General features: G+C 54.4%; 4 protein-coding genes across 8 annotated transcripts; 2 read left to right on the top strand and 2 right to left on the bottom strand.

Annotated features, from left to right (window-relative positions):
• Positions 1-6,298: 6,298 nt before the first annotated feature.
• Positions 6,299-10,751, top strand: NR1I3 (nuclear receptor subfamily 1 group I member 3). The gene is made up of 8 exons (XM_044266736.1): positions 6,299-6,983; positions 7,416-7,546; positions 8,465-8,634; positions 8,846-8,985; positions 9,195-9,340; positions 9,434-9,550; positions 9,663-9,768; positions 10,622-10,751. The coding sequence occupies exons 1-8, from the start codon at positions 6,877-6,879 to the stop codon at positions 10,749-10,751; spliced, it is 1,047 nt and encodes a 348-aa protein (XP_044122671.1). The 5' UTR covers positions 6,299-6,876.
• On the bottom strand, positions 9,954-14,594 carry TOMM40L (translocase of outer mitochondrial membrane 40 like). Of its 4 annotated transcripts, none has more exons than XM_044266733.1 (10): positions 14,457-14,594; positions 13,990-14,240; positions 13,632-13,699; positions 13,242-13,334; positions 12,822-12,923; positions 12,566-12,671; positions 12,267-12,389; positions 12,070-12,146; positions 11,760-11,862; positions 9,954-11,618 (listed from the first exon to the last, which is right to left on the bottom strand). In XM_044266733.1, exons 2-10 carry the CDS (start codon positions 14,102-14,104, stop codon positions 11,479-11,481), a joined length of 927 nt encoding a protein of 308 aa, XP_044122668.1. In that variant the 5' UTR covers positions 14,105-14,240; positions 14,457-14,594; the 3' UTR covers positions 9,954-11,478. The 4 variants fall into 4 exon arrangements, with proteins under 4 accessions (XP_044122668.1, XP_044122669.1, XP_044122667.1 ...); XM_044266734.1 differs by having other exon boundaries at positions 13,990-14,140; XM_044266732.1 differs by lacking the exon at positions 14,457-14,594 and adding an exon at positions 14,379-14,448 and having other exon boundaries at positions 13,990-14,140.
• Positions 14,595-16,564: 1,970 nt separating this feature from the next.
• APOA2 (apolipoprotein A2) lies at positions 16,565-18,478 on the top strand. 2 transcript variants are annotated; one of them, XM_044266239.1, is made up of 4 exons: positions 16,565-16,878; positions 17,288-17,363; positions 17,600-17,732; positions 18,245-18,478. In XM_044266239.1, exons 1-4 carry the CDS (start codon positions 16,783-16,785, stop codon positions 18,360-18,362), a joined length of 423 nt encoding a protein of 140 aa, XP_044122174.1. In that variant the 5' UTR covers positions 16,565-16,782; the 3' UTR covers positions 18,363-18,478. The 2 variants fall into 2 exon arrangements, with proteins under 2 accessions (XP_044122174.1, XP_044122175.1); XM_044266240.1 differs by lacking the exon at positions 16,565-16,878 and adding an exon at positions 17,117-17,134.
• A 1,915-nt stretch (positions 18,479-20,393) lies between these two features.
• FCER1G (Fc fragment of IgE receptor Ig) lies at positions 20,394-23,619 on the bottom strand. The gene is made up of 5 exons (XM_044266238.1): positions 23,465-23,619; positions 21,425-21,516; positions 21,261-21,296; positions 20,906-20,926; positions 20,394-20,749 (listed from the first exon to the last, which is right to left on the bottom strand). Exons 1-5 carry the CDS (start codon positions 23,511-23,513, stop codon positions 20,687-20,689), a joined length of 261 nt encoding a protein of 86 aa, XP_044122173.1. The 5' UTR covers positions 23,514-23,619; the 3' UTR covers positions 20,394-20,686.
• Between the last annotated feature and the right edge of the window lie 319 nt (positions 23,620-23,938).

Genomic DNA, 23,938 nt, shown 5'->3' with positions numbered 1-23,938 from the left:
CATAAACTTGACCCTCGCCCAAACAGCATGTTTAGATTATTCTAGCAGGACTAATTTGGCAAGGGAGAGATCCGGAGCAGGGAGAACAAGGTGGAGATCCTGCAGTTGTGCAAAGTATATAACTCTGGGTGAGTGTAGAGAAGTAAGAGAAGAGAAGGGAAGTGTTTGAGCCTGGGGCGCGGGGAGCAGGGGTACTGTACAGGATAAGGCAGGCTGAACCTGGAAATTCGGCTCCATGGACACCTGTGCAAGGTCAGCGACACGTAAATGCAAACATGGCAGGTGGGACCTGCAGAGAGAATGGATTCGGGAATCGGACTAGAAAGACGAACGAGTATCCCATCAGAGAATGAGAATAGCAAAAGATCAGGATTGCTCTGAAAGCCGGCGACCGAAGAGGGAGACAGGAATATATCCCAGTAACCCCACGGAACTGCCCTGCTAGAGCAAGCCTGGCATAAAGCAGATTCCATTAAATACCTGATACATGAAGGAATGCGCTCCCGAATACTAACATGTGATGCCACGGGGGAAGCGCGTGAGCTTGGGGTCGAATCTTAATGCAGACCCTGGCCGGCTCACTCACACATAAGCCCTAAGGATCTAAAAGTGACAGGGGCGGTTCTTGACTTCACCAACTCACAGCTGATCGACAAGACTCAGAAAGAAACAGACAAGTGCTCTGCAACGTGGTAAGTGTTGTGACAGATGTGCGTGCAGAGGTGTGGCTCTGACCCCCAGGCTCCCAGAGGCCATCTTCTGTGCTCAGGCCTGAAGGGCCAGGTGGATCAGGAGGACCCAGGAGAGGGTTTGTGGTCACCTGGAAGTGGAGATATGTCTGGCCACTCCAACCGGATGGAAAAACAAGGGCTGGCATGGTGTTCAGAGGTAAGTGAGCGTCGCGTGTTCAGGGATCTCTAAATGTCTAAGCACATCGAGAGCCCAAATGTGATGTGTTGGATGAGGGGAGAGAACTGGGGTTGGAATAGATGAGGCCAGAGTGAGAAATCGGGACCAGATCACAGAGGACCGTGTGTGACATGCTAAAGAGATTGGATTTTATCCTGAAGGTGATGGGAAGCAAATGAAGAATTTTAAGCAGGAAAGAGACATGATCAAATTTGCATTTTAGAAATAGCAACAGCATGGAGGATGGGCTGGAACGAGATGAGGCGGGGCGGAGGGAGAACAATTTAATGGGTTACTGCGGTAGCAAGTGGGAAATGGAGGAGGACCTGAGCTCAGCTAAGAGGTGCTGGGCACGTCAGGTGGAGAGACAGCGCGGCAGGCAGGACATCGGATCATTTTCAGGGAGCAAGGGAGAGAAAGGAGGCTAGGGGACTCCCCAGCTCCTGGCTTGGCATCTGGGAGCAGGTGGCAATGGAGAGGAAGGAAAGGAAGAGGGTAAGAGAATGAATATGTATCGTCTTCCTTCCATGCTCCAAACGCTGTCTGAGGAACTTGACATATATTCCTTTACGTAATCTTCACAACAAACCTGGCTAGAGGGTATTAACCCCCTTTTTCCAGATTAGAAAACTGAAGTTCAGAGCGTTTAACCCACCAGGCCATAACCAACACAGATGTTTTTCCGACCCTGGGATAGGCGTGTGGGAAAAGGCTAAGAACACGGGTCAACCCTGAACGCTGCTCACGGTGGAGGTCGGGGGCAGAGCCCAGCAGCTCCCAGCCTCAGTCCTGCTCTGTGGGAGAGGACTCTAAGACTGGGAGCACTTCTTTTTCTTTTTTTAAGTTGTATTTAAGTAATCTCTCCACCCCACATGGGACTCAAACTCATGGGTGCCCCCCACCCCCAGATCAAGAGCTCTTTCATTCTTTGACTGAGCCAGCCAGGTGCCCCAAGGCTGGGAGCATTTCTGTCTTTCACTCGGTGCTCAGAGAGGCGGGTCCCCAAGGCACCTGCAAGAAGAACAAGGCTCAGGATAATCCCCCCGGGGCCCAGGAGAAGAGACAGCCCTGGCCCAGAGCATCTCTCCATCAAACTGAACTACTCCCTGAGCCTGTCACAAGGATCTGGGAGGAGGAAGTCAACCTCCTTTCCCGTGTCTGGGATTGGCCCAGCCTGGTGATACCGGACTCCCACGGAGCTGGGTCTCAGTGACATCAAATAGGGAAGGAGCATCAAAAGTAACTCAGCTGTCAAGAGCCTGAGTCAGAACTTAAATCTAAGTCTTTATGACTCCAAAACTCAAGCGCTTTCCACTTTCTCATACTGGGGTAGTCACCAAGTTAGGTAATACAGAAGTTAGTGAGGGTTGACAATGGTTTTCATTTTTTTTTTCAGTATTATTAAGATATACTTGACACATAACATCATATAAGTCTGAGATATAGAACATAATGATTTGATGTAGGTATGTATGGTGAAATGATTCACCTGAACTGGCCCTCAATGTTTTCCTCTGATAATGAGAACTTTTTTTTTTTTTTTAATAATGAGAACTTTTAAGGTCTGCTCCTATAGCCACCTTCAAACATACAATATTGTTAACTAGAGTCATCACGCTCTGTATTACATCCTCAGAATATTTTTATCTTTTAATTAAGACTTTATACCTTTTGAGCACTTAAAAAATATTTTATTTATTTATTTGAGAGAGAGAGAGCTCGAGCAAGAGAGCACAGCAGGGGAAATGGCAAGGGAAGAGGGAGAAGCAGACTCCCTGCTGAGCAGGGAGCCCACCATGGGGCTCCATTCCAGGACCTGGGGATCATGACCTGAGCGAAGGTAGGTGCTTAACGCACTGAGCCACCCAAGCTCGCCTCCTTTTGACCACTTTCACCCAATCTCCCCACCTCCTCTATCCTCCACCTCTAGCAACCAAAAATCTGATCTCTGTTTCTATGACTTTGTCTTGGATTCCACTTAAGAAATCACATTTGTCTTTCTCTGCCTGACTTATTTCGCTTAGCATAATGCCCTGTAGGTCCATCCATGTTGTCACAAACAGCAAGATGTCCTTCTTTTTACGGCTGAATAGTATCCCAGTGTGTGTGTGAGCTTGTGTGTTCGCATCTTCATCTGTCTCTTGGTGGACACTTAAGCAGTTTTCACATCTTAGCTACTGTAAATAATGCTACAGTGAGCGCAGGGACTCACATATCTGTCCGGGACAGAGGTGTTGTTTGCTTTGGCTATACACCCAGAAACGGAATTGCTGGATCAGATGGTAGTTCTATTTTTAATTTTTTGAGGAACTTCCATACTGTTTTCCATGGTGCCTGTGAATTTACATTTCCACACACAAGGGTTCCCTTTCTTCACATTCTCGCCACCATTTTTTACCTCTTGTCTTTTTGATGACGGCCCTTCTGACTGGTGCGAGGTGGTATCTCACTGTGGTTTTGATTTGCGTTGCTCTGATGATTAGTGATGCTGAGTACCTTTTCATGTACCTGTGGCCATTTAAATATTAAATAAATAAATTGGGGGGGAGCCTATTCAGGTCCTTTATTCCTTTTTAATTGGATTATTGGGGGGTGTTGGTTTGGGGTTTTGCTTTTTGCTATTTAGTTTCTTATATACTTTGGACAGGAACCCCTTACTGGATGTGTCCTTTGCAAATATTGTCTCACATTCTGTAGGTTGCCTTTCCTTTTGTTTTTGTTTTTTTTTTTTAGATTTTACTTATTTATTTGACAGACAGAGATCAAAGTAGGCAGAGCAGCAGGCGGGGGTGGGGGTAGGGAAGCAGGCTCCCTGCTGAGCGGAGAGCCTGATGCGGGGCTTGATCCCAGGACCCCGAGATCATGACCTGAGCTGAAGGCAGAGGCCCAACCCACTGAGCCACCCAGGTAGCCCTCCTTTTGTTGATGGTTTCTTTTGCTGTGGAGAAGCTTTTCAGTTTGATGCGGTTCTACTTGCATATTTTTTTATTTCATTGTTTGTGCCTTAGGTATTGTACAGCGCCATTTTAAGACCTACCAAATCTGAGATGCGTGTGTGACATCCAAGTGAATTCAGCTAACAATCTGGTGGGTGTATGCAGAACACCGCCCTCCTCCTGTCATCTCTCCGCCAGGAGATGGTACCCCCATCCACTTAACCCCTCATGCTAGAAACCTGGAGTCATCTGGGACTCCTCTTCCTCTTCCTCAGCATACACTAGTAGCCACCAAGTTCCAAAGACTGCACCTCCCATCCCATGTATTTCTGAAAACCCTCTCTTCCTCTGCAGCCTCCTGCCGTGCTAGGTCAGGCATAATCTTCTCCCAATGACATTATGGCAAGAGCTCTCTTACTGGTCCCTTTGCCTGGGTCCAGCACCATCAAATCCGTCTTCCAAACAGCCAGCGACCTAAGATATTTAGAATAAGATCAATCTACCCAGAATAGGTCTGCTCATGTCATTTCTCTGCTTCCTCTTCAAAAGCCTTCTGATGGACTCAAGCTGCTTAGTCTGGGAAACAGGAGGTTCCCCCATGAGCTGGCCCTGCCACATCTCGGCCTCCTAGCCCACCTCCTAGCCCACCTCTCCAAAATCCTCCCCTCCCACCCCCAGTCCAAAACGCTGGACTCCAGCAGAGGAGGCTTGTTTGTGGCTCGACCTCACACACACCTTTTTGTATCTGGCTTCTGGAACTTTCTCAGCTTGCACTCTCTGCCTGAACTGCATTTTGTTTTCACCTAGCTCCTCATGATCCTTTCAAAATCAGCCCAGTTGTCACTCCTCCAGGAAGCCTTTCCTGCCTCCTCCTCAACACCTTTCTGCCAAAGCGGATTAGGTACCCCTCCTCTGTGGTCCCATATGCTCTGTGCACAGCACCATCCTTGATCTGATCATGTTTCTTTATATCTGCGCGAAGGTCTGTCTTCCTCACCAGCACACCGAGGTTCTATAAGGCCAGAAGAGCATCTTGTTCATCTTTTCATCCCTCCTGTCTACCACATAGTAGGTTCTCTGTCAATATTTGTTGATTAAATGAATTAGCACGCGTTCTCACAGCCACACTCAGGCGAGCATACCAACAGACGCACACACCGACATGTGCTCAGCATCTCCCAAGAAGCAGACCTAAGCACCTGTGTCCTCTGGAACTCTGCTTGCTACAAAATGTAATAGTTTACACAATCCATTCTGGGGACCTAAACAAGGCTCTGTCTCTTTCCTTGGTCTCTGTTTTTATGACTCCAACCAGCGCATAGGTTTTAAACTCAAATTTAGGGCAACATTAATTATAATTGAACTCTTAATGGAAGAAAAAGACAGAAGCAGAGAAAGAAAGAAAGGGAAAGAAGAGAAATAAGGAAAGAGAGGGAAAGAAAGAAAGAAGCTTATTTCTAGTGAGAAAAGACTGTAGAAGTGCAGAAAGGGCAAACCCCTGGGGACATCTGCAGTGAAGACCTTTCAAATTAGAAGACTCAGCTTTGGACTTTATTCCAGCGTGTGTGATACCAGATTTATCCAACATAGATGTAACCAACATATTGTCCATTCCCAAAATATCCAAATAGCTTTTGAGTTACTTTTTCTGTTCATAGCTATTGGGAGAACACACAGACACACAGACACACACACACAGACACACACACCTCACACCTGCAAAAATATTCTGCAGTGTTGATGGAACACTTAGACAACCCTGCTGAAGAGTCCTACTTGTGATTCTTAAACCTATTCATTGGAAGTCTTTCATCTTGGCTGCAGACAGGACAAAGAACGTAACTTGTGGGACCCACTGAAAAAGGAAAGTGCAGATTCCCTTGTTCAAAAACCATGGAGAATTTCAAGACAGCAATGGCAGAGAATTAAACCAAATCCAAGATCCCTCTAGGCCAGGGTCCTATGTGACTGCACAGGCCCACGCCCATGAAGCCAGCACAGGGCCAGAGTCCTCAAATCAATCCGAAGTACCACCTCTCATTTGTTAAGAGGCCGCCCTCATTTCATTCCCAGCCCTCTCAGTTAGGAAGCGTGGACCTCACTAGCTCTTTGCTTGAGCTCTTAATCAGACCCCAATCTCTCTCTCTCTCTCTCTCTCTCTCTCTTAAGATTTTTTAATTTACTTGAGAGGGAGAGAGAGCACAAATGGTGGGAGGGACAGAGGGAGAGGGAGAAGCAGGCTCCTCACCGAGCAGGGAGACCCACAGGGGCTGGATCCCAGGACCTGAGATCATGACCTGAGCCGAAGGCAGACGCTTAACCCACTGAGCCCCCCGAGCACCTGTCCCTGATCTGTTTTTAAGAATCTTCCTTTTGGGGAGCCTTGTGCAATCGGAATGCCTGTTCTCACACTATTGTCCTACTGCACGTGAAAAAGCTTGTTCTGTCTCTCCTCTCTCTTCCCAGCTTGTCCAAGATCCAGGTTCAAAGGAGGCTTGCAGGTCGAGCCTGCAGCTCAGCAGTAGGGACGATCCCCCGGGTCTGATGAGCAGCAGTTGCTAGTCCTGAGGTCTCTCCCCCACAGGGTCCCTCCTCAGGTGCCAGCAACCTACCCCATGGGCATGCCGGGAACTCCTCCCACCTGGGCCTTTGTCCCGGGTCCAGAGTCTGTGCCCTATCTATGTAGTCAGAGACCAGCTGCAGCCCTCACATAGCAGAAGTTCCTTGTTTACCAGGTACGGAGGGTCATATTCCCTGACTGCAAACGCTGGCAGCTCCAGAGACCAAGGGAAAAGCAGGGGCAGAGTGGCAGTCTGGGGAGAAGCAGCCCACACCAGATCCTCTGGCCTGTGGGTGACAGGCCTAGGAAGAGCAGGTAGGGGATCTGTTGGGGACCAGAGACTAAAAGCAATAAGGTGCAGATAATGCAGAGGGTCAGGAAGAGGTCCTCCAGAAGCGGGGGAAGAGCATCCAGGGCGCTAACCCTTCCCACATCCAGGGGCCTGCGACAGCCATCGAAACATCTGAAGCCATGGCCAGTGGAGAGGATGGGCCGAGGAGCTGTGTGGTGTGCGGGGACCGAGCCACAGGCTATCATTTCCACGCCCTGACCTGTGAGGGCTGCAAGGGCTTCTTCAGGTAAGAGCCCCCCGACCCGGGAGAAACCACCTCCCAGACTCCCCACTGCGCAGCCTTTAAGCCGTGGCACATGCCCGAGCTCGTCCACCTACGTAACTCCTGCCTCTCAGAGGCTAACTACCCTATGGCTAGCGTGGTACATCTCGTCAACCTCAACACTGCATAAATCGGTGACAGAATAATAGAGGGAAGCCTGCTGTTGGTCCTGTGGACACAGCCCCTTACCCACTACCTGCGAACACCAAGTCAGGGATCCTGTGCCCTGTGCTTGACATGGCGTATATCCTACCCACCCTTAGGGACCCTTGGGCACAGCTCAGATTAGCCCACGTCCCCACAGATCCTTCTAGACCGTGTCATCTCAGCCCCTCATGTAGCCACCTGTTCACTGCCATCTGTGACCACCCTCCCGAAAGTCTGCATCTCTCACAGACGAACAGTCAACAAAAGCATTGGTCTCACCTGCCCCTTTGCTGGAAGCTGTAAGGTCAACAAGGCCCAGAGACGCCACTGCCCAGCCTGCCGGTTGCAGAAATGCCTAGACGCTGGCATGAAGAAGGAAAGTGAGTTGGCCCCCTACTGACACCAGAATCCACGGACGAGGTCGCTCTGCTTTATCCTCATTCCCAAAGCGTGTTCTCCCCACAAGAAGAGTAGGATTTTGGAAACAAGTCAGATGATGTTTCTATTCTGCTCCTCATCTCTCTTCTAGTCCAAGATCTCATGGTCTGGCTCCGACAGACAGCCTCCCGGATTTTATCTCCTGATCTGCCCACCTTGCTCCCTCGCGCAGGGCCACCCGGATTTCAGGGCCCCTCTCAAGCACACCCAGCACACACCCCTCGGGACTTTTGCCCTTGTCATCCCCTCCACCCAGAATGCTTTCCCTAGATATCCGTACGGCCTGACTTGTGTGTCTCACGTATAGCACATGACACCTAGTAGGAACGTGGTAACTGTTGAAGGAATCATCACGTGCCGTTTCTCTGTGCCCCGTAATGAGGCTTTGCTCCTGACAGATGATGTCACTGGAGCTCACTCGGCTACAAAGTTACAGTGTCCACGTTTAGCTCTTCCGACTCCCAAGCCCTTGCTTTCTGCTGATAGTGCACTACTCTTCAATATGGACCAGTGCATACCGTAGGAGTCAAAAAATCTTGGCTTGCATCACTTTAGTGTTTTGTGACCTTGGACCTGCCACCGGAATGTAGACCTGTTTATGTGTCTGAAAAGTCTGGATAGTAACACCTGGCCTGTGTACCCTCTACCCACTGGGTTGAGGGATCCCTTACCACTGGGGCCTCTAGGACTCCAGCCAAGCCCAAGGAGGCCCCAGGAATGCTGCTCCCTCCCCACATCCTTCATCACGGGGTACCCAGTGCCCAAGGGCTCCCAGACAGAGGGTGAGGTGGGGGCTGGCAGAGACAATGATGCCCTCTGCAGACCTCAGCAGCATCATCCCTCATCTTCCCCGGGCACAGTGATCCTGTCGGCAGAAGCCCTGGCAGCGCGGCGGGCGAAGCAGGCCCAGCGACGGGCCCGGCAAGTCCCTGCGCAGCTGAGCAAGGAGCAGGAGGAGCTGGTGCGGACACTCCTGGGGGCGCACAGCCGCCACGTGGGCACCATGTTCAACCAGTTCGTGCAGTTCAGCGTGAGCCTTTGCATGGACTTTGGGCTGAAAGAGGGCACCCGGGGAGGCTGACTGGAGGGAAGGGGCAGGAGTGTGCCACGCCCCAAGACAGAGGACTAGGCTTCTCCAGAACCCCAGCGTCCACAGGCTCCTCGGCCCGGAAGCCCCTCCAAGACAGGGCTGGAGAGACCCCTGGGACTAGGGCCACTCACTCAGGCCCCGATCTCTGCAGCCTCCTGCTCATCTGTTCATCCATCACCAGCGCCTGCCCATCCCAGTCCCCGAACTGCCCCTGCTCACGCACTTCGCGGAGGTCAACACCTTCATGGTACAGCAAGTCATCAAGTTCACCAAGGACGTGCCTCTCTTCCGGTACGTGACCTCCCCTTACCTTCCAGGAGGAAAACACTCCAATAAATTATAGTCACACACACACACACACCCCTTGTCCCTGACCCGCTAACCCTTCCTGCTGCCTTTCCAAGCACAGGGTCTTGAATTCCCTCCTTTGGTCTTAAGTATCTCAGCCAGGACTGGGAGCCCCTCTCCCTCTCTAAAAGGCTCTTGCCTGCTCCCCTCAGGTCCCTGCCCATGGAGGACCAGATCTCCCTGCTCAAGGGAGCAGCGGTTGAAATCTGTCACATCGCACTCAATACCACTTTCTGTCTCCAAACACAAAACTTCCTCTGCGGGCCGCTCTGCTACACGCTGGAAGACGGCGTCCACGGTGAGAGGGGCTGAAGCCGGGGCGGGCGCGTCCTTTGCAGTAAGGCCTGTGGCGGTGTGACCAGGAGGATCCTAAGACCAGCATCTCCCACAGCGGGCTTCCAGGAGGACTTTTTAGAGTTGCTCTTTCGCTTTCATGGGACACTGAGACGACTCCAGCTCCAGGAGCCCGAGTATGTGCTCATGGCCGCCATGGCCCTCTTCTCTCCCGGTGAGCATCCCCCAAAGCCCAGAAGCTTCTGCTCCTCCACCCCTGCCCAGACTCCCAGCCCGGGGGAATCCCTGCCCGCCCCCAGCCATCCTTCCCACCCCACGTCTTCCAGACAGGCCTGGGGTTACCCGGAGGGAGGAGATCGATCATCTGCAAGAGGTGATGGCATTGACCCTGCAGAGCTACATCAAAGGGCAGCCGCCAAGGCCTGGGGACCGGTATGCGGGAGCCTGGGGGCTCGGAGGCTGTACCCGGGGAAGGCAGGCAAGGGAAACAGAGCTCAGGGGAATGCTTCTGCTGGCCTGTCCTCTGGGAAACCAGGTTCCTTGGGGGGCACCGAGTCCTTTCCTCGCACCTCAGATGGGTCTGGCATCCGAATCGCTCCTACTGCTGTTTCATCTGATTTTTTTCCAGATTTTTTTTTTTATTCAGTAGAGATGCAAAGTCGTAGCTCACAGGCTCTGTATGATAGCATTCCTGAGACTGACGACACCCATCACCTTACCCGTCCACTCCAGGCTAAAAGCAGCCTTCCAGGATTCTCGTTCGCTCTTTCCTTGGCCCTCCCCTTCCTCTCCATTGGCCCCTTCCTTTAATTTTTCATCCCCCCCCTTGAAGTTATCATGGTCATTCAGATTCCTGGGCAAAGCCAGTATCTGGCTCAGCCGTCCATGCTCCGTCCAGGCTCTGAGGTAGGCTCCGCGTGTTCTCACGTGTTCCTCAACGAGCCAGTTTGGCCAGAAGAGGGACGCTTTAGACCACGGAACACACCCACCTTCTAGAACCTGCTCTAGAAGGCCAGATCCATAGATTCCACAGAGCTGCAGTTCTGACCAAGTCTGGGGCTTTCTCCACACTGGGCCCTGAGACCTTTGGATTCAAGAAGGGCAGGGGAGAGGAGACCTCAGGGACCTTGGGAACTTTTGCTAATTTGTCATACCAGAGCATGATTTTCTGTAGCGTTCAGACCTAGCCTCACTGAGGGAAGTTCAGGGGAGCAGGACCTCAAGATAAGACTCTCAGCTACCTTATTTTCCTCTTTCCCTGGTGACCCCACTACCTCCTCCAAAGGTTTCTGTACGCAAAGCTGCTGGGCCTGTTGGCTGAGCTCCGGAGCATTAACAACGCATACGGGTACCAAATCCAGCACATCCAGGGCCTGTCCGCCATGATGCCGCTGCTCCAGGAGATCTGCAGCTGAGGCCCCCGCTTGCCTCCTTCCACAGCCCATCTGGACACGTTGGACTGGAAAGGGGAAAATGCTGGGGCCAGAGGTTGGGACCGGTAGGAACGGAGCCCAGTGGTTGCAATGAAAGACGAAAGCAGTTAACTACCTCTTCATGCAGTCTTGGGGTTGGTGGGGGATGACCACAGGGACAGAGCTGTTCTCTGGGAGCACGGAAGATGGGAAGGAGGAAGCCTCAGGGCTAAGAGGTAAAGAAGCTCCTTCTGGGAATGGGGGAGGGGCACTTTCTGAGGTCAAAGATGTAGCCCTTCAGCTCTTCTCTCCCAGCCCTAGACTCGGGGATGGAAAACAGGACAGGGAGCTAATCCCATGCAGCCTGTTCTGCTCTGAAGAGGAAGAAGCTAGGAGCTTTAATTGATAGGAAAACGAAAAAGGGGGATGTGAGGGGAGAAAAGTCAGCCAGACACACCCCTTAATCCTTCTCCCTTAGTCCAGAGCCACAAGAGCATGGGAAGAAGACCTTGGAGCTGGTGGCAGAGGTGGGGGCCACACACCACGGCCCCAGCAGCTGCCCCTGTGGCGGCTCCAGTTCTGAGGAGGGCACGGTCCTATCCCCCGCTCTGCTCCTGGGACCCAGAGGTCACCCGGCAAGGTGAGCTCTGGAGAGGGGGCCTAGTCTCTGGCCCTAGGGCACCTGCCTCGGAGGTTCCAGCGTCTGTGAGGGGCGGGCCCTGGGAGCACCTCAGCCCACAGTGATGCTGAAGCCACAGTGGAATCTGTTGCGCCAGTGGTTGAGGAAGGCTCCAAGGGCCAGGGTGACGGGCAAGGGGGGCATCTTCTTCTCCAGCACAGCACCCACACACCAGTTACTGTCCACCAAGCCTGTTGGAGAATAGGATACGCACGAGGTTATTTCACAGGCTTAGAGACGGGGGTCAGGAGCAAGGTCAGAAGGATGCTTGCCTCCTCCCTCTGTCCCCCTAGTCCCTCGGCACCTCCCAACGCCATCTTAGCAACCCTCACCTCTAAACACCATGTTGGCCTGGGGCAGAGTCAGGTGGTAACCGAAGGAGAAGGTAGTGTCTTGTAGCCTTGTGTTGGCCTCAAATTCCACTCCAACCTGGACCTGAGAACCACGCGCAAGGATGGGAGGATCTGTGTCACTGAGGACCAGAGGAGTCCTGACCGGGGCTCGGCGGAACGGACGCGTGCGCGAAGCATCTGTGCGGCGTGGGTGGGAAGAATCCCAGGGCAGTGGGGCCTGTGGAGGTCTGCAGGGGCACAAGCTCACGAGTGGCTTGCTGGGGTGGGGGATTGGCATCGGGAGTCTCACCTGTTCGTTTGCCCTGTGGTAATAGCTCGCATGGGCCCCACCTGACCCCACATTCAGTGTGGCTACCCAGTGCACTGCTGTAAAAACCAAAATGCAGGAGACAAGGACAAGGACATTACTGTAGCAGGACATCGGCCAGGAACCCTCACCGAGTTCAGAATCTCCCCTCCCTGTCGCTATTCCCCCTCACCCCGTACCCGAGTACTTTCCAGCCAGCGTCAGGATGGCGCCCTCCTCGCCTGGCCGCCGGTGATAAACTAGCTCTCCTCCCAGCACCAGCCGATGGGTGAGGCTCTGCAGGAAGTGAGCCACCATGATCACTGTGGGGTAGCAGGGAGACACGGAGTCAGTCGCGGGGACAGCCTCCAGGCCTGCTCCCCTCCCCCAGCCTGCCCAAGCACTTTTTAATCCCTCAACAGTACCGACAAGGAGGAGACAGAGCCAACATCAGCAAGTGAGCAGCCAAGATCCAAAGCACCCCGTCCCAGTTCCTCACCCGATTCCCCAATCAGGTCAGGATTCCCTAGGGTCAGAGTGGCTGTGTAGTCATCTCCCCGGTACTCGCCATCAAACTGCCACGTCAGGAACTTGGCTTGCTGCGTCTGGGTAGGCAGAACAAGGAGTAGAGCTTTCCCCTCCCACCCCGCAAGGTCACTCCAGCCCTGCTCCTGCCCCGGGAGCCCCCTCAGCGCAGCACACTCATGGAGAAAGGGGAAATGCTTCAGCGGACGGCGGCAGGAACCATGGGTCACCTGGAAGACAGCCTTGGCTCGGAGCCGCTCTGCCAAGAGGAGCAGGACCTGGGCGTTGAGGCTGCCACTGCTGTCCATATCCCCCACCACAGTGGGGAACACCTGTTGAAGAGGGTACACGCACGGCTGAAGCTTCCGTCCAACCGGCCAGGATTTCTTTAGCAGTACCCAGCGCCCCCTAGTGGAGCCACAGAGACAGGCTCGGGCTCCTCACCCAAACGTTTCCCCCACTCTCTCCCGTCGGAGGAACACAGAGGCAGGTGCCCGGCACTCTCTTGCCTGTAACACACTCCTCCTCCTCCTCCTCTAGTCCCGAGTCCTGGGTGGGCTTTTCCCCATAACACGCTGCTTTCCTCCTCCTCTAGACCTGAGATCTGGGTGGGCTTTTAGGGAGATGACCCCGGTGCGAGGACTACTCACCTCAGCGGGGCTCAGTTGCCAGTCTCCTGCATAGGCCGCATGGAGGTGATACCCGGGCAAGCCCAGGGCACTCATGTGCACGGTGTGAGCCACCTGAGGAAAGAGAAGTCAGTGGAGGAGGAAAATGTTCCCACCACCTCAAGCCCCGTTCCACCCCTCTCCTCCTCCCCATCCAGAAGGCCTTACAAGAATCCCAAACATTCCAACATACACAGAGGGTCACCGAAACTAAAAGCAACAAGTCCCACAGGCAAGGGAAGTAAAGAGAGCCCCACATCCTCCCTCATTCGTCCCACGGAGCCTGGCTAAGGCTTGAGTACAAAGGCAAGGAGGAGAGTATCTGGGGATAGGCAGGGAGGATCTTAAGGAGGGCCAGAGAAGTGGGAGCACCTGGAAATGGCTGCTCAGAACCTTGTTGACAACGAGCTTCACTCCCTCCATCTGTGCTGGGAACACATCTGAAGGGGGTGGAGGGGAGGGGAAGCGGAGGAATGAGCACAGACAAGGAACCCCTACCCCAAGACGTAGTCTCCCCTTTCCATCCTATTGAAAGCACTTTGGAGGAACTGACCTCCTTTCAAGTCCTACCACGAAATGTTCCACTCCATGTGGGCACCTGATCCTCCCTGAGGCTGGATGCCCCAGCTGGGTTCTCCCCTTTCCTGCTCCCATCACTGGACACCCAGCATTAGAGACCCTCTCCTCCTCTGCCCCTTCAACGTGAGACACCCAAATGCCAAGTTCTCACCTTTGCATAGCCGGTGCAGCTCATCGAAGCTCCCAGGGTTGGGCAGAGGCTCCTCTCGCCGGGGGCTCCGGCGGGGCAAAGCCCCCATCGGTGCCAGGCCCAGTGTGTTCCCCATTTCAGTCCAGAGAACAGGGGAGGGGCCGGGGTTAGCCTGAGAAAGGACGCTATTGCTCCCTCTACCCCGCACGGGTCCCACCCCCCGTCATCCGACTCCCCAGTCCCAGAAACTTCCACATGGTCCGATGCTAGACCTGGAACAGGAAGAGCAGGGAGAGGGCACCGGTGGGGAGACTGAACCCCAGGCACACTCCCGTCCCATCTTTGATTCTTCACCCCACCTGTCACCTCGTCCCTTCCCCCATTATCTCATCCTAGCTCCCATCACAGACCTCACCCAGCTTCCCAGTCTTCCTGTTCTTCATTCCTAGACCCCAAGGCGAGACTGGCAATGAAGCAATAGTCCTTACCGTCTCAGACTATCATGCTGCCCCTTTTCCCCCGGCACACCCCGGTCATCTTGATGGGGGCGGCCATCTTGAGTAATGGCAGGACTGCGGCTTCACGTTGCATTCTCAGCGTGGTCATGAGCGCCATCTTGGAATCGGGCAAAAAAAAAGACATCAAAGACCCGACCCTCCCTTGATTGGGCCCCGCCCAGAAGATTAAAAAAAAAAAACAAAAAAAAAAACCTGCCTCGGTCTCCCAGGGGCCAATGGAAGAGAAGGAAGCAAAGGAGTGGCAGAGTCGGGTCCAGAGAGCTCCAACCCAGGCACTGCAGAGGCGGGCGGGGCTTGATTGGTAGATGGCCTGAGATTGAGACGCTGGGAATGTCCTAGCGTCTTGGAGCTTGGGCTGCTGCAAGTCCTTTCGCGGGACAGCCTGGAGGCCTCCGTTTTGTGAAGGGTGGCAGAGGGAATGATTGTGAATACTGCATTGGAACCCTGGTTCTTATGGCTCCTAGGTGCCCCTACCTCGAACCCCTTAGGGACTGCTCACAGACCCCCCACAGTACACAGCACACAACCTCCAGATGGGTACTACTCGCAAGTACAGCCCTCCCCATGGAGACGCGGAGGTCTACACCTCTTCAAATTCACTGTCTAGTTCTTTTGGTGGATTGGGAGTGGGTGAGAGTTTGGGGTAGAGGAGCAGGACTTGCAGCCTTAGTTCTAGCAGGATGATTCTGTGAAGCAACTGCCCCCATTGGCTAACCCTTCCGTCATTGCTCAGGCAAATAAAATCTGGGAATATGGACTCTGCCTCCCAAACGCACTCCACTCCAGAACCAGGGACAGTCAATGGGGGTGTCCTTCAAATACTAAGCACTCCAGAGGAATAATTGAAGATGGAGTAAGATTTTTTTTTGGCCCAGGGTCACTTCCCTCACTAGCCCTCCCACCCCCATCTCCGTTTCTCAAGAATGTTCTGTGTATGGAGTGCCTGGGTGGCTCAGTGGGTTAAGCCTCTACCTTTGGCTCAGGTCATGGTCCCAGGGTCCTGGGATTGAGCCCCACATCAGGCTCTCTGCTCAGCAGGAGGCCTGCTTCTGCCTGCTCTCTCCCTACATGGGGTCTCTTTCTCTGTCAAATAAATAAAATCTTTTTTAAAAAAATGTTCTATGTACACTTTGAGGGCAAAAGGGTAAAAGATACAAATGCTTCAGGTATCTGTTTAGGTGATTTCACACAAATGCCTTGTGCTTGGGGGATGTACCTTTGTCCTCCCTCACAGGCGGAGCTGGCGCTGGGGCTGGGGCCCCGGTCAGAGGGATGCTCTAGCCCCGCTGGCTCACACTGGCTGACCATCACCTTAGATTGACAAGGTAATCCAGTGACCAGGGAACTTCAGCGTTTATCCTTGGTAGAAGACTCTCATTCACTTCCTTTCTTGCCAGGGCCCACCATTTGGGAAGGGGAAGGCAGAGGCTACTTTCTGAATTTGTTTTATTGGAGGTAGGGTCTACACGTTTATCAGCACTCAAGAGGGTTATTCTGGGCTCTCGTGTTTTCTCCCTCATCTCATCACACATTAACTGAAAGCAGGACAGATTCAATCCCACTTGCCCTCTGACCCTAACCCTTATTCTCCTGTCGCGGCAGGCACGACAATTCGTGAGGGTAAGAGGCTGGTGAAAAGAAATGAAGAGACAAAGAGATGGGGGGCAGGAGGGACACTGGTCCAACGGTGCTGATTTTATCCACATCTTACAAGCATTTATAAGGCAGATCACAATAGAAGGAATAATACATCAGTATCTAGTCAGATAACCGCAAGTTCCTATAACAAGTCTTACATTAACTACAAACAAACCTTGTGATGCCAGGTAATCACGGCTAATGCCATTAGCTACAGGAAGTTCCAATCAACCATGGGGTGGATTTTGGGAAGTACAGGAACAACAAGGACCAACTAAGAATTCAGGACCCTGACCACATTTGTTCCCTCCAATAGGGAGCGCGTGTGGGAAGTCACGTAGGCGAGGGCGCCACACAGAGCACAGATCCTTTCTCTGTGTTACTCAACTTTCCTGTCCTTAACCCCTTATCAAGGCGGCTGGACTTTAAAGGAGACACAAGTCAGGGCCTGGTGTGATCCACGACTCCAACCGTGCCGTGCCGTGGCCTCCAACAGTCTCCTAATCCTCATTCGCCTGCCCCCTGCCCCCGATTTCATTCCTTTCCCCTTGGTTCTGTTCCCCGATACCTCTCTGCCAAGCTGCAGTGAAGGGGGCAGGGCTGGGGAGATGAAATCTGGCCGCAGTGGGACAAAGTTACCAAGGGTTGAGGGTTTGACATGTCAGGGCTTTCTGGAAGAAAACCAGGAATCCTGCTTCCTGCAGCATTCAAATCCCAAGAGTGCCAGCCCCAGACCCCGCAGGAGCGAGTGTCGGTAAGCCGGAAGAATGCCCCCTTGGCCTCCGCCCACTAAGACCCACACCCATGCCTCCCGCCTCCATCACCACGACCCCCCACATTCCTCTCCTCTCCTCCCCCATTTCTTCAACTTGTTTACTCCAACGAGGCCCTGTCCCATGGGGCCCTTCCACAGTCCTTGTCACCTGACAGGGGGGGTGGGGAAGCAGAAATGTATATAGCCCCATCTCCCCAGACAGGCCAGACACAGCAAGGACAGAGACGCTGACCAGGTAGGGTAAGGAAGTGAGTGGTGTGGCCAGGATCCAGAGAGGTCCCGGTTTTAACTGTGGGAAGGGAGGGAAACGGGTCGGAGTGGGCACCTAGGTAGGAGTCTCTGGAGAGGAGCTGGAACTCATTCCTCCCCCACTCCCAACTGCTTCCAGGCCACCATCCCCACCGTTACCACCATGAAGCTGCTTGTTCTGACTCTGCTGCTCCTCGCCGTCTGTAACCTTGAAGGTGGGTGTTGTATGGAAAGGGTTCCTGGCTTTCCATCTGTCAGTGCTCCTAGCAAGAGCAAGATCACTCCCTCTCAAAAGTTGGGAAAGCTCATCCAAAGACCTGGAGCTGGGTACCTGTTTGGAGAAGGGGCTGGGAGTGGGGGCTGGCTACCAACAGAGACCTGGCCTTCTGCCAGGTCCCTGTTGGGGACCCAGCTGATGAGCTCTGTGTGTGTTGTGTGCATGTATGCGCAGGGGCTCTTGTTAGGAGACAGGCGGAGGAGCCGAATCTGCAGAGCCTCGTCTCCCAGTACTTCCAGACGGTGACCAACTATGGCAAGGACCTGGTGGAGAAGGTCAAGGACCCAGAGTTTCAGGCCCAGGCCAAGTAAGTCTCAGTGAAAGGGGCTCGGGGGGGCACCCCCAGCTGGTGTGGTCAGTGGAGTGTGTGACTCTTGATCTCTGGGTTGTGAGTTTGGGCCCCACATTGGGTGCCGAGATTGCTAAAAAATAAAATCTTTAAAAAAAGAGAAGATAAGAGAAAAGGAAGAACGGGGATCGGGGCCCAGGCAGCTTTAGAGAGAAAGAAGGGAAGCTGGGCTGCAGCTCGAGGGTGGGGGTTGGAGAAGATGAGGTTTAAGTTGGAGAGACAAATTCCTTCACCACCTCGTAGACCCACAGACCTCTTGGACAGATAGCGCCAGTGGGAACTAGGCTTTGAATTTTTATCTCTAGGTCTGTTCCTCTACTCGATGGAGGGCTTGCCTCCCCTCCTGTTACCATAACAGGATGGCCCAGGTCCTAGAGTCTGGGGAGCTGGGTCTCACCTCCCAGCACCAGTGAGTCCCCTGCCAGTGCCTAGGGTCTCTCCCACTGACCGCTAATCCTTCGATTACACAGGGCTTACTTTGAGAACACACAGGAGCAGCTAACGCCCGTGGTCGAGAAGGCCGGAACTGACCTGATCAACTTCTTGAGCAGTTTCATGGGCCTTAAAACACAGCCTGCCACCCAGTGAGGCATCCAGACCATTGTCTTCTATCCCCAGCTGGCCACTGGAACACCCACCGGCCCAGTCTAGAGTGCTCTCCCCCACACGCTCCCTGTTTTCTACAATAAATATTGAAGGAGTCAGGTGTGAACCTGGTGCTTTGGGGGACTGGGAGAAGAACGGGTATCAGTGAGCGGAGGACCAAGAGTCCTGCTCCTGCTAGGAGAGGGGTTTGGTGTGCGGCATAAAGGGAGGGATGAGGGGACAGCTGGTGGAAACAATAGGGGAGTGGTGTCTATGATTCTTCTTCACGCCCAAATCATCTTCCCTGAGCCTGGGATCTGCTCGGCACAGAGGCTTAGCCTGTGCACTGCACAAGGGGCAGTGAAAGGCAGGAAAGTTTCATAAACCGAGTCCCTAGACTACTGGAGGTCACAGAAAAGGAGGGTACCTCCACCTCCCGAACTTCCTCTCGATCATTCTATGAAGAGGAGGCTTCCCATAAATGAACCCAGAGGTGTCACCTGAGACCCTGGCTTCCTTTCTGAGCCAGGGGAATACCAGGCTTCCCCCCATCCTACAGAAAAGATACGAATTTGCTTTTCTTCCCCAAAAGTGCTCAAACCCTCCTTCCATTTAAAATCTCTCACCTAGACCCCCTGGCTAGGGAACACCCATTCCGAACCTCTCCCGTTATAGAACCAGCCAGGTGGTCAGATCTGAAACTCACAGACATGATGGTTAGCTTGGGGCCAGACGGGTCTCCCAGACTAAATCAAAATGGGATGGACATCAGGCTAGGTTGATGCGGGAGACTCACAATACCAACGTGGGGCGCGAAGAAGACGAGGCATTTTCGAGTGACTTTGTTCCCACTCCACACTTGAAGCAGTTACCTCTGGACCCTGGCTCATCGCTCAGAGCTCATCTGAAATCACTGCTTCCCAGGCACCGGACAGGGCTCCCAATTTCCTCCGTGTATCAGTCTTCCGTCTGGCCTTCAAGGCCCTCACCATGCATAGTGACATTCTTCCCTTTCTTCCCCAGTTTCTGTTTTTCTCTCATGCGGCAAGATGTGTGGGGACAAAGAGCTCAGTCTGTCCCTTGCAAGATGCCCTTGGAAAGGTTAATTAATTTCAAAGAGCCAGATCTTCCTCCTGGGGTTGGTGAGCAGATAGAACCGTGCGAGAGAGGCGGGAAACATAGTGGAGGGTTTCAGTCGCTGTGCAGGGCTAAGTCTTACCCAGCTCGGGTGGGTACTCAGGACCCACTCTGCCGCGGCTGCAGAACGGGGAGGTAGAACCCGTGGCATCTGATGTGATGCACATACCACAGGAAATCCCGGCTCCTGGCAGAGCAGGAAATAGGACAGGCATGGACCTGACCCGGGGCAATTCCTTAGCCGCCCACCCTGGCACGTGGAGCTCGTCTCCCATCCGGAAGCCATTTGTTCCCCTTTGCCTTTCCCACCTCCAGCCCTCATCGGTCCCTCTAAGGTTCCTCCTGCCCGCAGAAACCACTGAAAACTCAAGTTCCCATAAAACCTTCCATCAGGAGCATCACACGAGGCTTCAACACGCCATCTGCTCTCAGCTAGGCTAATGTCCAGATGCGTGCCTGCTGTGCGCTGTCCCCACGCTGTTCCCTGACCCTCCCTCTGGTCCGGATTGGTCACCGTTTGGGGTGGGACAGCCAGGCTACTCCAGGGCCCAACCTCAGTCCAGTGGCCACACACGAAAAGCCAAGCTGGGTGCAGACGTCATTTCTTAGGTTCCGCGGTTTCTGACACCTGACACCTGACACCTGGACACCTGACACGCGCTCCCTGTTCCAGCTCCATGCCACTGGACCCGGGGCCGAGGGTCTCATCCCTGCCCCAGCCACAGGCAGCTTTCACTCCTCGACCAAGCAGCCTCGCCCTGAAGTCTACCAGACGGTGAGCTCTGTGAGGTCGGGAGCTCGTTACTCCAAACGGCGTGGTCAGTCCCCGGCCTAGCGCCTCGTAGAGGCTGAATAAAGATATGATGTGATAAAAATATGATAAATAGAAGAATAGAGTCCAAGTTCTGACGGCTTTATTGGTGATACTCTCTTTCCACTGTTGAGTGGGAGTGGGAGACAGGAAAGAGAGGGGTGGGGAAGGGCAGTGAGATGAGAATATACACGTTAATGATTAGCATCTGAGCAGAAGTCTGGTGGGAAGACCCACCAGTGTTCAGTAATGGGGGACGTAGCATCATTTCAGAGGTAAGGTCGGCGGGCACTAACGGGGGACGTATGTCACGTCAACCATGGGGGTTAGGAAGAGAACGAGGAGGGTAAGGACGTGGCCAGGGACATCTACTCTAAAGTTACTGGGATGGTTTCTCATGCTTCAGGGTCTCGTACATCTCCTGGTTCCGGGTGCTCAGGCCCTGGAGGTGAAGGTCAGAGGATGATCAGGGCTTGTGCACACTGCAGGCCCCCTGTCGGGCCCCCTATAGACCCTATGTCTTTCAAAGATCACACGAAAACCCACTCTCTCCTGTTGACTTCCCCAGACTGGGGTGGGGGAAGGCAGTTTCACTCACCGTGTAAATGCCGTCTGATTTCTGCAGAAGCAAAAGGGACAAGGCATTAGACACCCATGCCTCCTTCAGGGTCCCTCGGCCTCTTCTTCCCCACCCAGCGAGGTATGTGGCTGGGACTGGCCGGCCACTGGGGCCAGAGGGCACTCATGTGGGGACTCTGGGGCACGAATGCCCGCAGGGCAGAAATGCGCATACACACCGCATACTCAGGGTCACTCTCATATCTCCCTCATCACCTGCTGAGTATTTTACTTGGGGCTTGGCTAGGTGGCAGGGTGTGCAGGGGGAGAGGGAGGGGGGGCCTTGGACAGTGGGAGTCTGTAGCAGTGACACCCAGGCGCGGAAGGGGCCATACCTCGTGGCTGGCTGCGGCTGCCTTCCGCACCTGGATCTGGAGCAGGGGAGAGAGGTCATTGGTAAGGGCGAAGGTAGAGGCCCAGCCCCATCCCCCCAGCTTCACGGGGATCCCCAGTTATTCCCTCTCCTCAAAGCCAAGCCGGCCCCCTCCTCCGGCCTTACCTTAAGTCGGCAGTAGAGAAGGGTGAGGACAATACCGTACAAAAACAGGATGGCATCCAGGATATAGCAGAGCTGAGGCTCTCCCAGGGCGGCTGAGGGGACAGAGGGTGCCCTCAGGGTCAGGGGCATCGGAGGACAGAACCGGCAGGTGGGACCGGGCCTGGGGGAGAATCTCCCAGGAGACACACTTGGTCTTCCTCTCTGGATCCTATTTTTCTGGGCTTTCCCCCTTCTCTCTCACCCCGGGGCAGGGCTGGGACAGGAAGTGTGGGGTGTTCTGCCCGCTGCGATGGAACTTACAGGCGCTGAGAGCTGAGGAGGGAGCCCCCCTCAGCCCTCCTCACCCCTCCGCCCGGGCCCCCAGGCCTCTGCTTTCCACCCTGTCAGTTCCTCAGGCCCCAGTGAGCACTTCACAGCCCTCAAGGGACTCATTTGAGTTCACTCTGCGAAGACCAAAACCTCAGCCCAGAGGGGTAGGGTGAGGGACAGGCAGCGACAAATTTCACTGAAGAAACCACAGGAGTGTCTCTGCTAGGTCCTGTGACCTGTGGCTGAGGGCTGGACAGGAAGGATGTGAACCGAGGGAGGGAGGGAAGGCAATTGCCCGGTTATTGGTCATCTCTGAGCCTCGGTCCCTTATCTCTGGCCTGCTAGAGTGGGCTCAAAAATGGAACAACAGGGGTCTGCTTCCCTGGGCCTCAGGGATCCTGACGCGAAGGGCTGGGGGAGAGGCTCTGCCCAGCCCCGGGGGGTAGGGGTAGGGGGGGATGACCACAAGCCCGATCCCAGCCCCAGGCACTCTGCCCTGTTACTCACTCACTCTGGGCCGGAGAGGAAGTTTTATGCAACTTAAAAAATCAAATAGGGTGTGAGCCCCAGCCGCAGTCTGCCCTGAGTCCCTTTCTGAAGGGCTCACAGGCACGTGGCCGATGCTGGGTGGTACTTCTGGTCCCGACGCTCTTTCCCACAATATTGCATAAATCGAAAAACTACCGGGTAGGGGTCGATGGAGGGGGAAACATCATTATCGCCATTTTACCAAGGATGAACGGCAGCCTCGGAAAAGCTAAGTAATTCCTTTAGGGCCAGAAGGCTAAGGGACAGAGCCAGAGCTCAAATCCAGGCTTTTCTGCTTTTGGCGCTTCTGTCCTGACCTTTCTGCTTCGGTGCCCCCGCTCTTCTCCTCCCCTGGTGGCAACAGGTTGGCACCTCCAGTCCTGCCAGTCCTGCCCTCCACCTCACAGCTGGGCTGCCGGACTCCCCCAGCCAGTCTCTTCCAATTTCCCACCTCCCTGGAGGTTCACGAACCCCCCATCTCCCCAGCCCCCAGCTGCAACCCCCATCAAAATGCAAACACACAGCCAGGCCCCAGGCAGCCAGAAGCGACAGGGTAGAAACCGAGTGTCTGGAGCCTTAGAGCCTCTGAGACCTGCCCGGGTCTGCCTCCGTTTCTTGGCTGGGGATCAGGCCTCTAGAAGCGGGCACTGCAAGCTGCCTCCCACCCCGGCCCTCACAGCAGCTGTTGGCAGAGTGGCCTGGGCTGGCGGCGGCCCCTGAAGCAGGTACCAGGTCTACTTCGACCGTCCTTGCCTCACTGCCAAGCCGGACACAACAGGCTCCCGCTTTCCTGGGGGGGCTTTATGAATTCGTCGCCCGCTTTCCTGGGGGGGGGGCTTTAGGAATTCGTCGCCCAGCCTGAGATCAGCTCCCAGCGGGCCAGCCCAAAGGCACCACACAGGAAACGCTGATCATGGGAAAAGAAGCTTCTCCCCAGGCTGGCTTTTCATGTCATACCTCCCCTGCCCAACTGAAGCCTTCCCCATGATCAACCCTGAAAAAGTGAGGAGACATGAAAGCAGGGAACTAGGACTCTTGTGCCCTGACAGGGACCAGAGGGGACCATCCTCAAGGTCTCAGGGTCCATCTGAGCCCGGCGCCCACCTGCCAGCCTTTTCCCGTCTTCCCCTGCCTCAGCCCTCAGACGCAAGCCCTCGGCTCTCACCCTAGGCCCAGCCCGTGGGCCCACAGCCACACTCTCACCTGCTTGTTCAACCAGGAGGAGCAGGAGCAAGACCACTGCGGGGACCATCTTGGGCGGGGGCCGAAGGGCCGCGAGCCTGCGATCGGACGCTCTGGCAGTGCGCAGCTGTGCTCAGCGGCTCCCTGACCACAGAGTTCCCCCCTTCCTGCCCCGCCTTCCCCCAGCTTTGGCCCCTTCCCCTTCCTGCACCAGAGCCCGGGCGGCTCCCGGAAGGGCCAACTAAGGGAGTTAGATCCGGGCTCTCCTGCCACAGTCCTTCGGTGACCAAAGCCCAGGCACCAGAGAATGGGTTGCCGGGGCGGGGGGGTGCCCCTGCCTGAGAAAGGCCATCTAAACTGGCCGCCACCCCATGTCCGGACACATCTGGAAGAAACTGTCCCTTCAATGTTCGAGACCCCACCAGAGCCTTTTCCCTGCCGCATGGAACTTTGCCCCCGTCTTGATGGGAGACATTTACCAGTTTGTGGAGGCAG

This window comes from Neovison vison, chromosome 10, assembly GCF_020171115.1.
Source record: "Neovison vison isolate M4711 chromosome 10, ASM_NN_V1, whole genome shotgun sequence".
NCBI classification, from domain to species: Eukaryota; Metazoa; Chordata; class Mammalia; order Carnivora; family Mustelidae; genus Neogale; species Neogale vison.
Note: the sequence above shows the minus strand (reverse complement) of the source record. Positions and strands in the feature narration are given on the sequence as shown.

Coding starts and splice junctions, on each gene's coding strand:
- NR1I3 (XM_044266736.1), top strand. CDS start 6,877: ATGGCCAGTGGAGAGGATGGGCCGAGGAGCTGTGTGGTGTGCGGGGAC. Junction 8,635..8,845: donor ACCAGTTCGTGCAGTTCAGC/GTGAGCCTTTGC, acceptor CGATCTCTGCAG/CCTCCTGCTCATCTGTTCAT. Junction 9,769..10,621: donor CCGCCAAGGCCTGGGGACCG/GTATGCGGGAGC, acceptor CCTCCTCCAAAG/GTTTCTGTACGCAAAGCTGC.
- TOMM40L (XM_044266732.1), bottom strand. CDS start 14,411: ATGAAGAACAGGAAGACTGGGAAGCTGGGTGAG. Junction 11,863..12,069: donor ACCACAGGGCAAACGAACAG/GTGAGACTCCCG, acceptor CGTGGTTCTCAG/GTCCAGGTTGGAGTGGAATT. Junction 11,619..11,759: donor GGCCAACATGGTGTTTAGAG/GTGAGGGTTGCT, acceptor ATTCTCCAACAG/GCTTGGTGGACAGTAACTGG.
- APOA2 (XM_044266239.1), top strand. CDS start 16,783: ATGTCAGGGCTTTCTGGAAGAAAACCAGGAATCCTGCTTCCTGCAGCA. Junction 16,879..17,287: donor CCCCGCAGGAGCGAGTGTCG/GTAAGCCGGAAG, acceptor AACTGCTTCCAG/GCCACCATCCCCACCGTTAC. Junction 17,733..18,244: donor GAGTTTCAGGCCCAGGCCAA/GTAAGTCTCAGT, acceptor TCGATTACACAG/GGCTTACTTTGAGAACACAC.
- FCER1G (XM_044266238.1), bottom strand. CDS start 23,513: ATGGTCCCCGCAGTGGTCTTGCTCCTGCTCCTCCTGGTTGAACAAGCA. Junction 21,297..21,424: donor TTCTCTACTGCCGACTTAAG/GTAAGGCCGGAG, acceptor CCCCTGCTCCAG/ATCCAGGTGCGGAAGGCAGC. Junction 20,750..20,905: donor AATCAGACGGCATTTACACG/GTGAGTGAAACT, acceptor CTTCACCTCCAG/GGCCTGAGCACCCGGAACCA.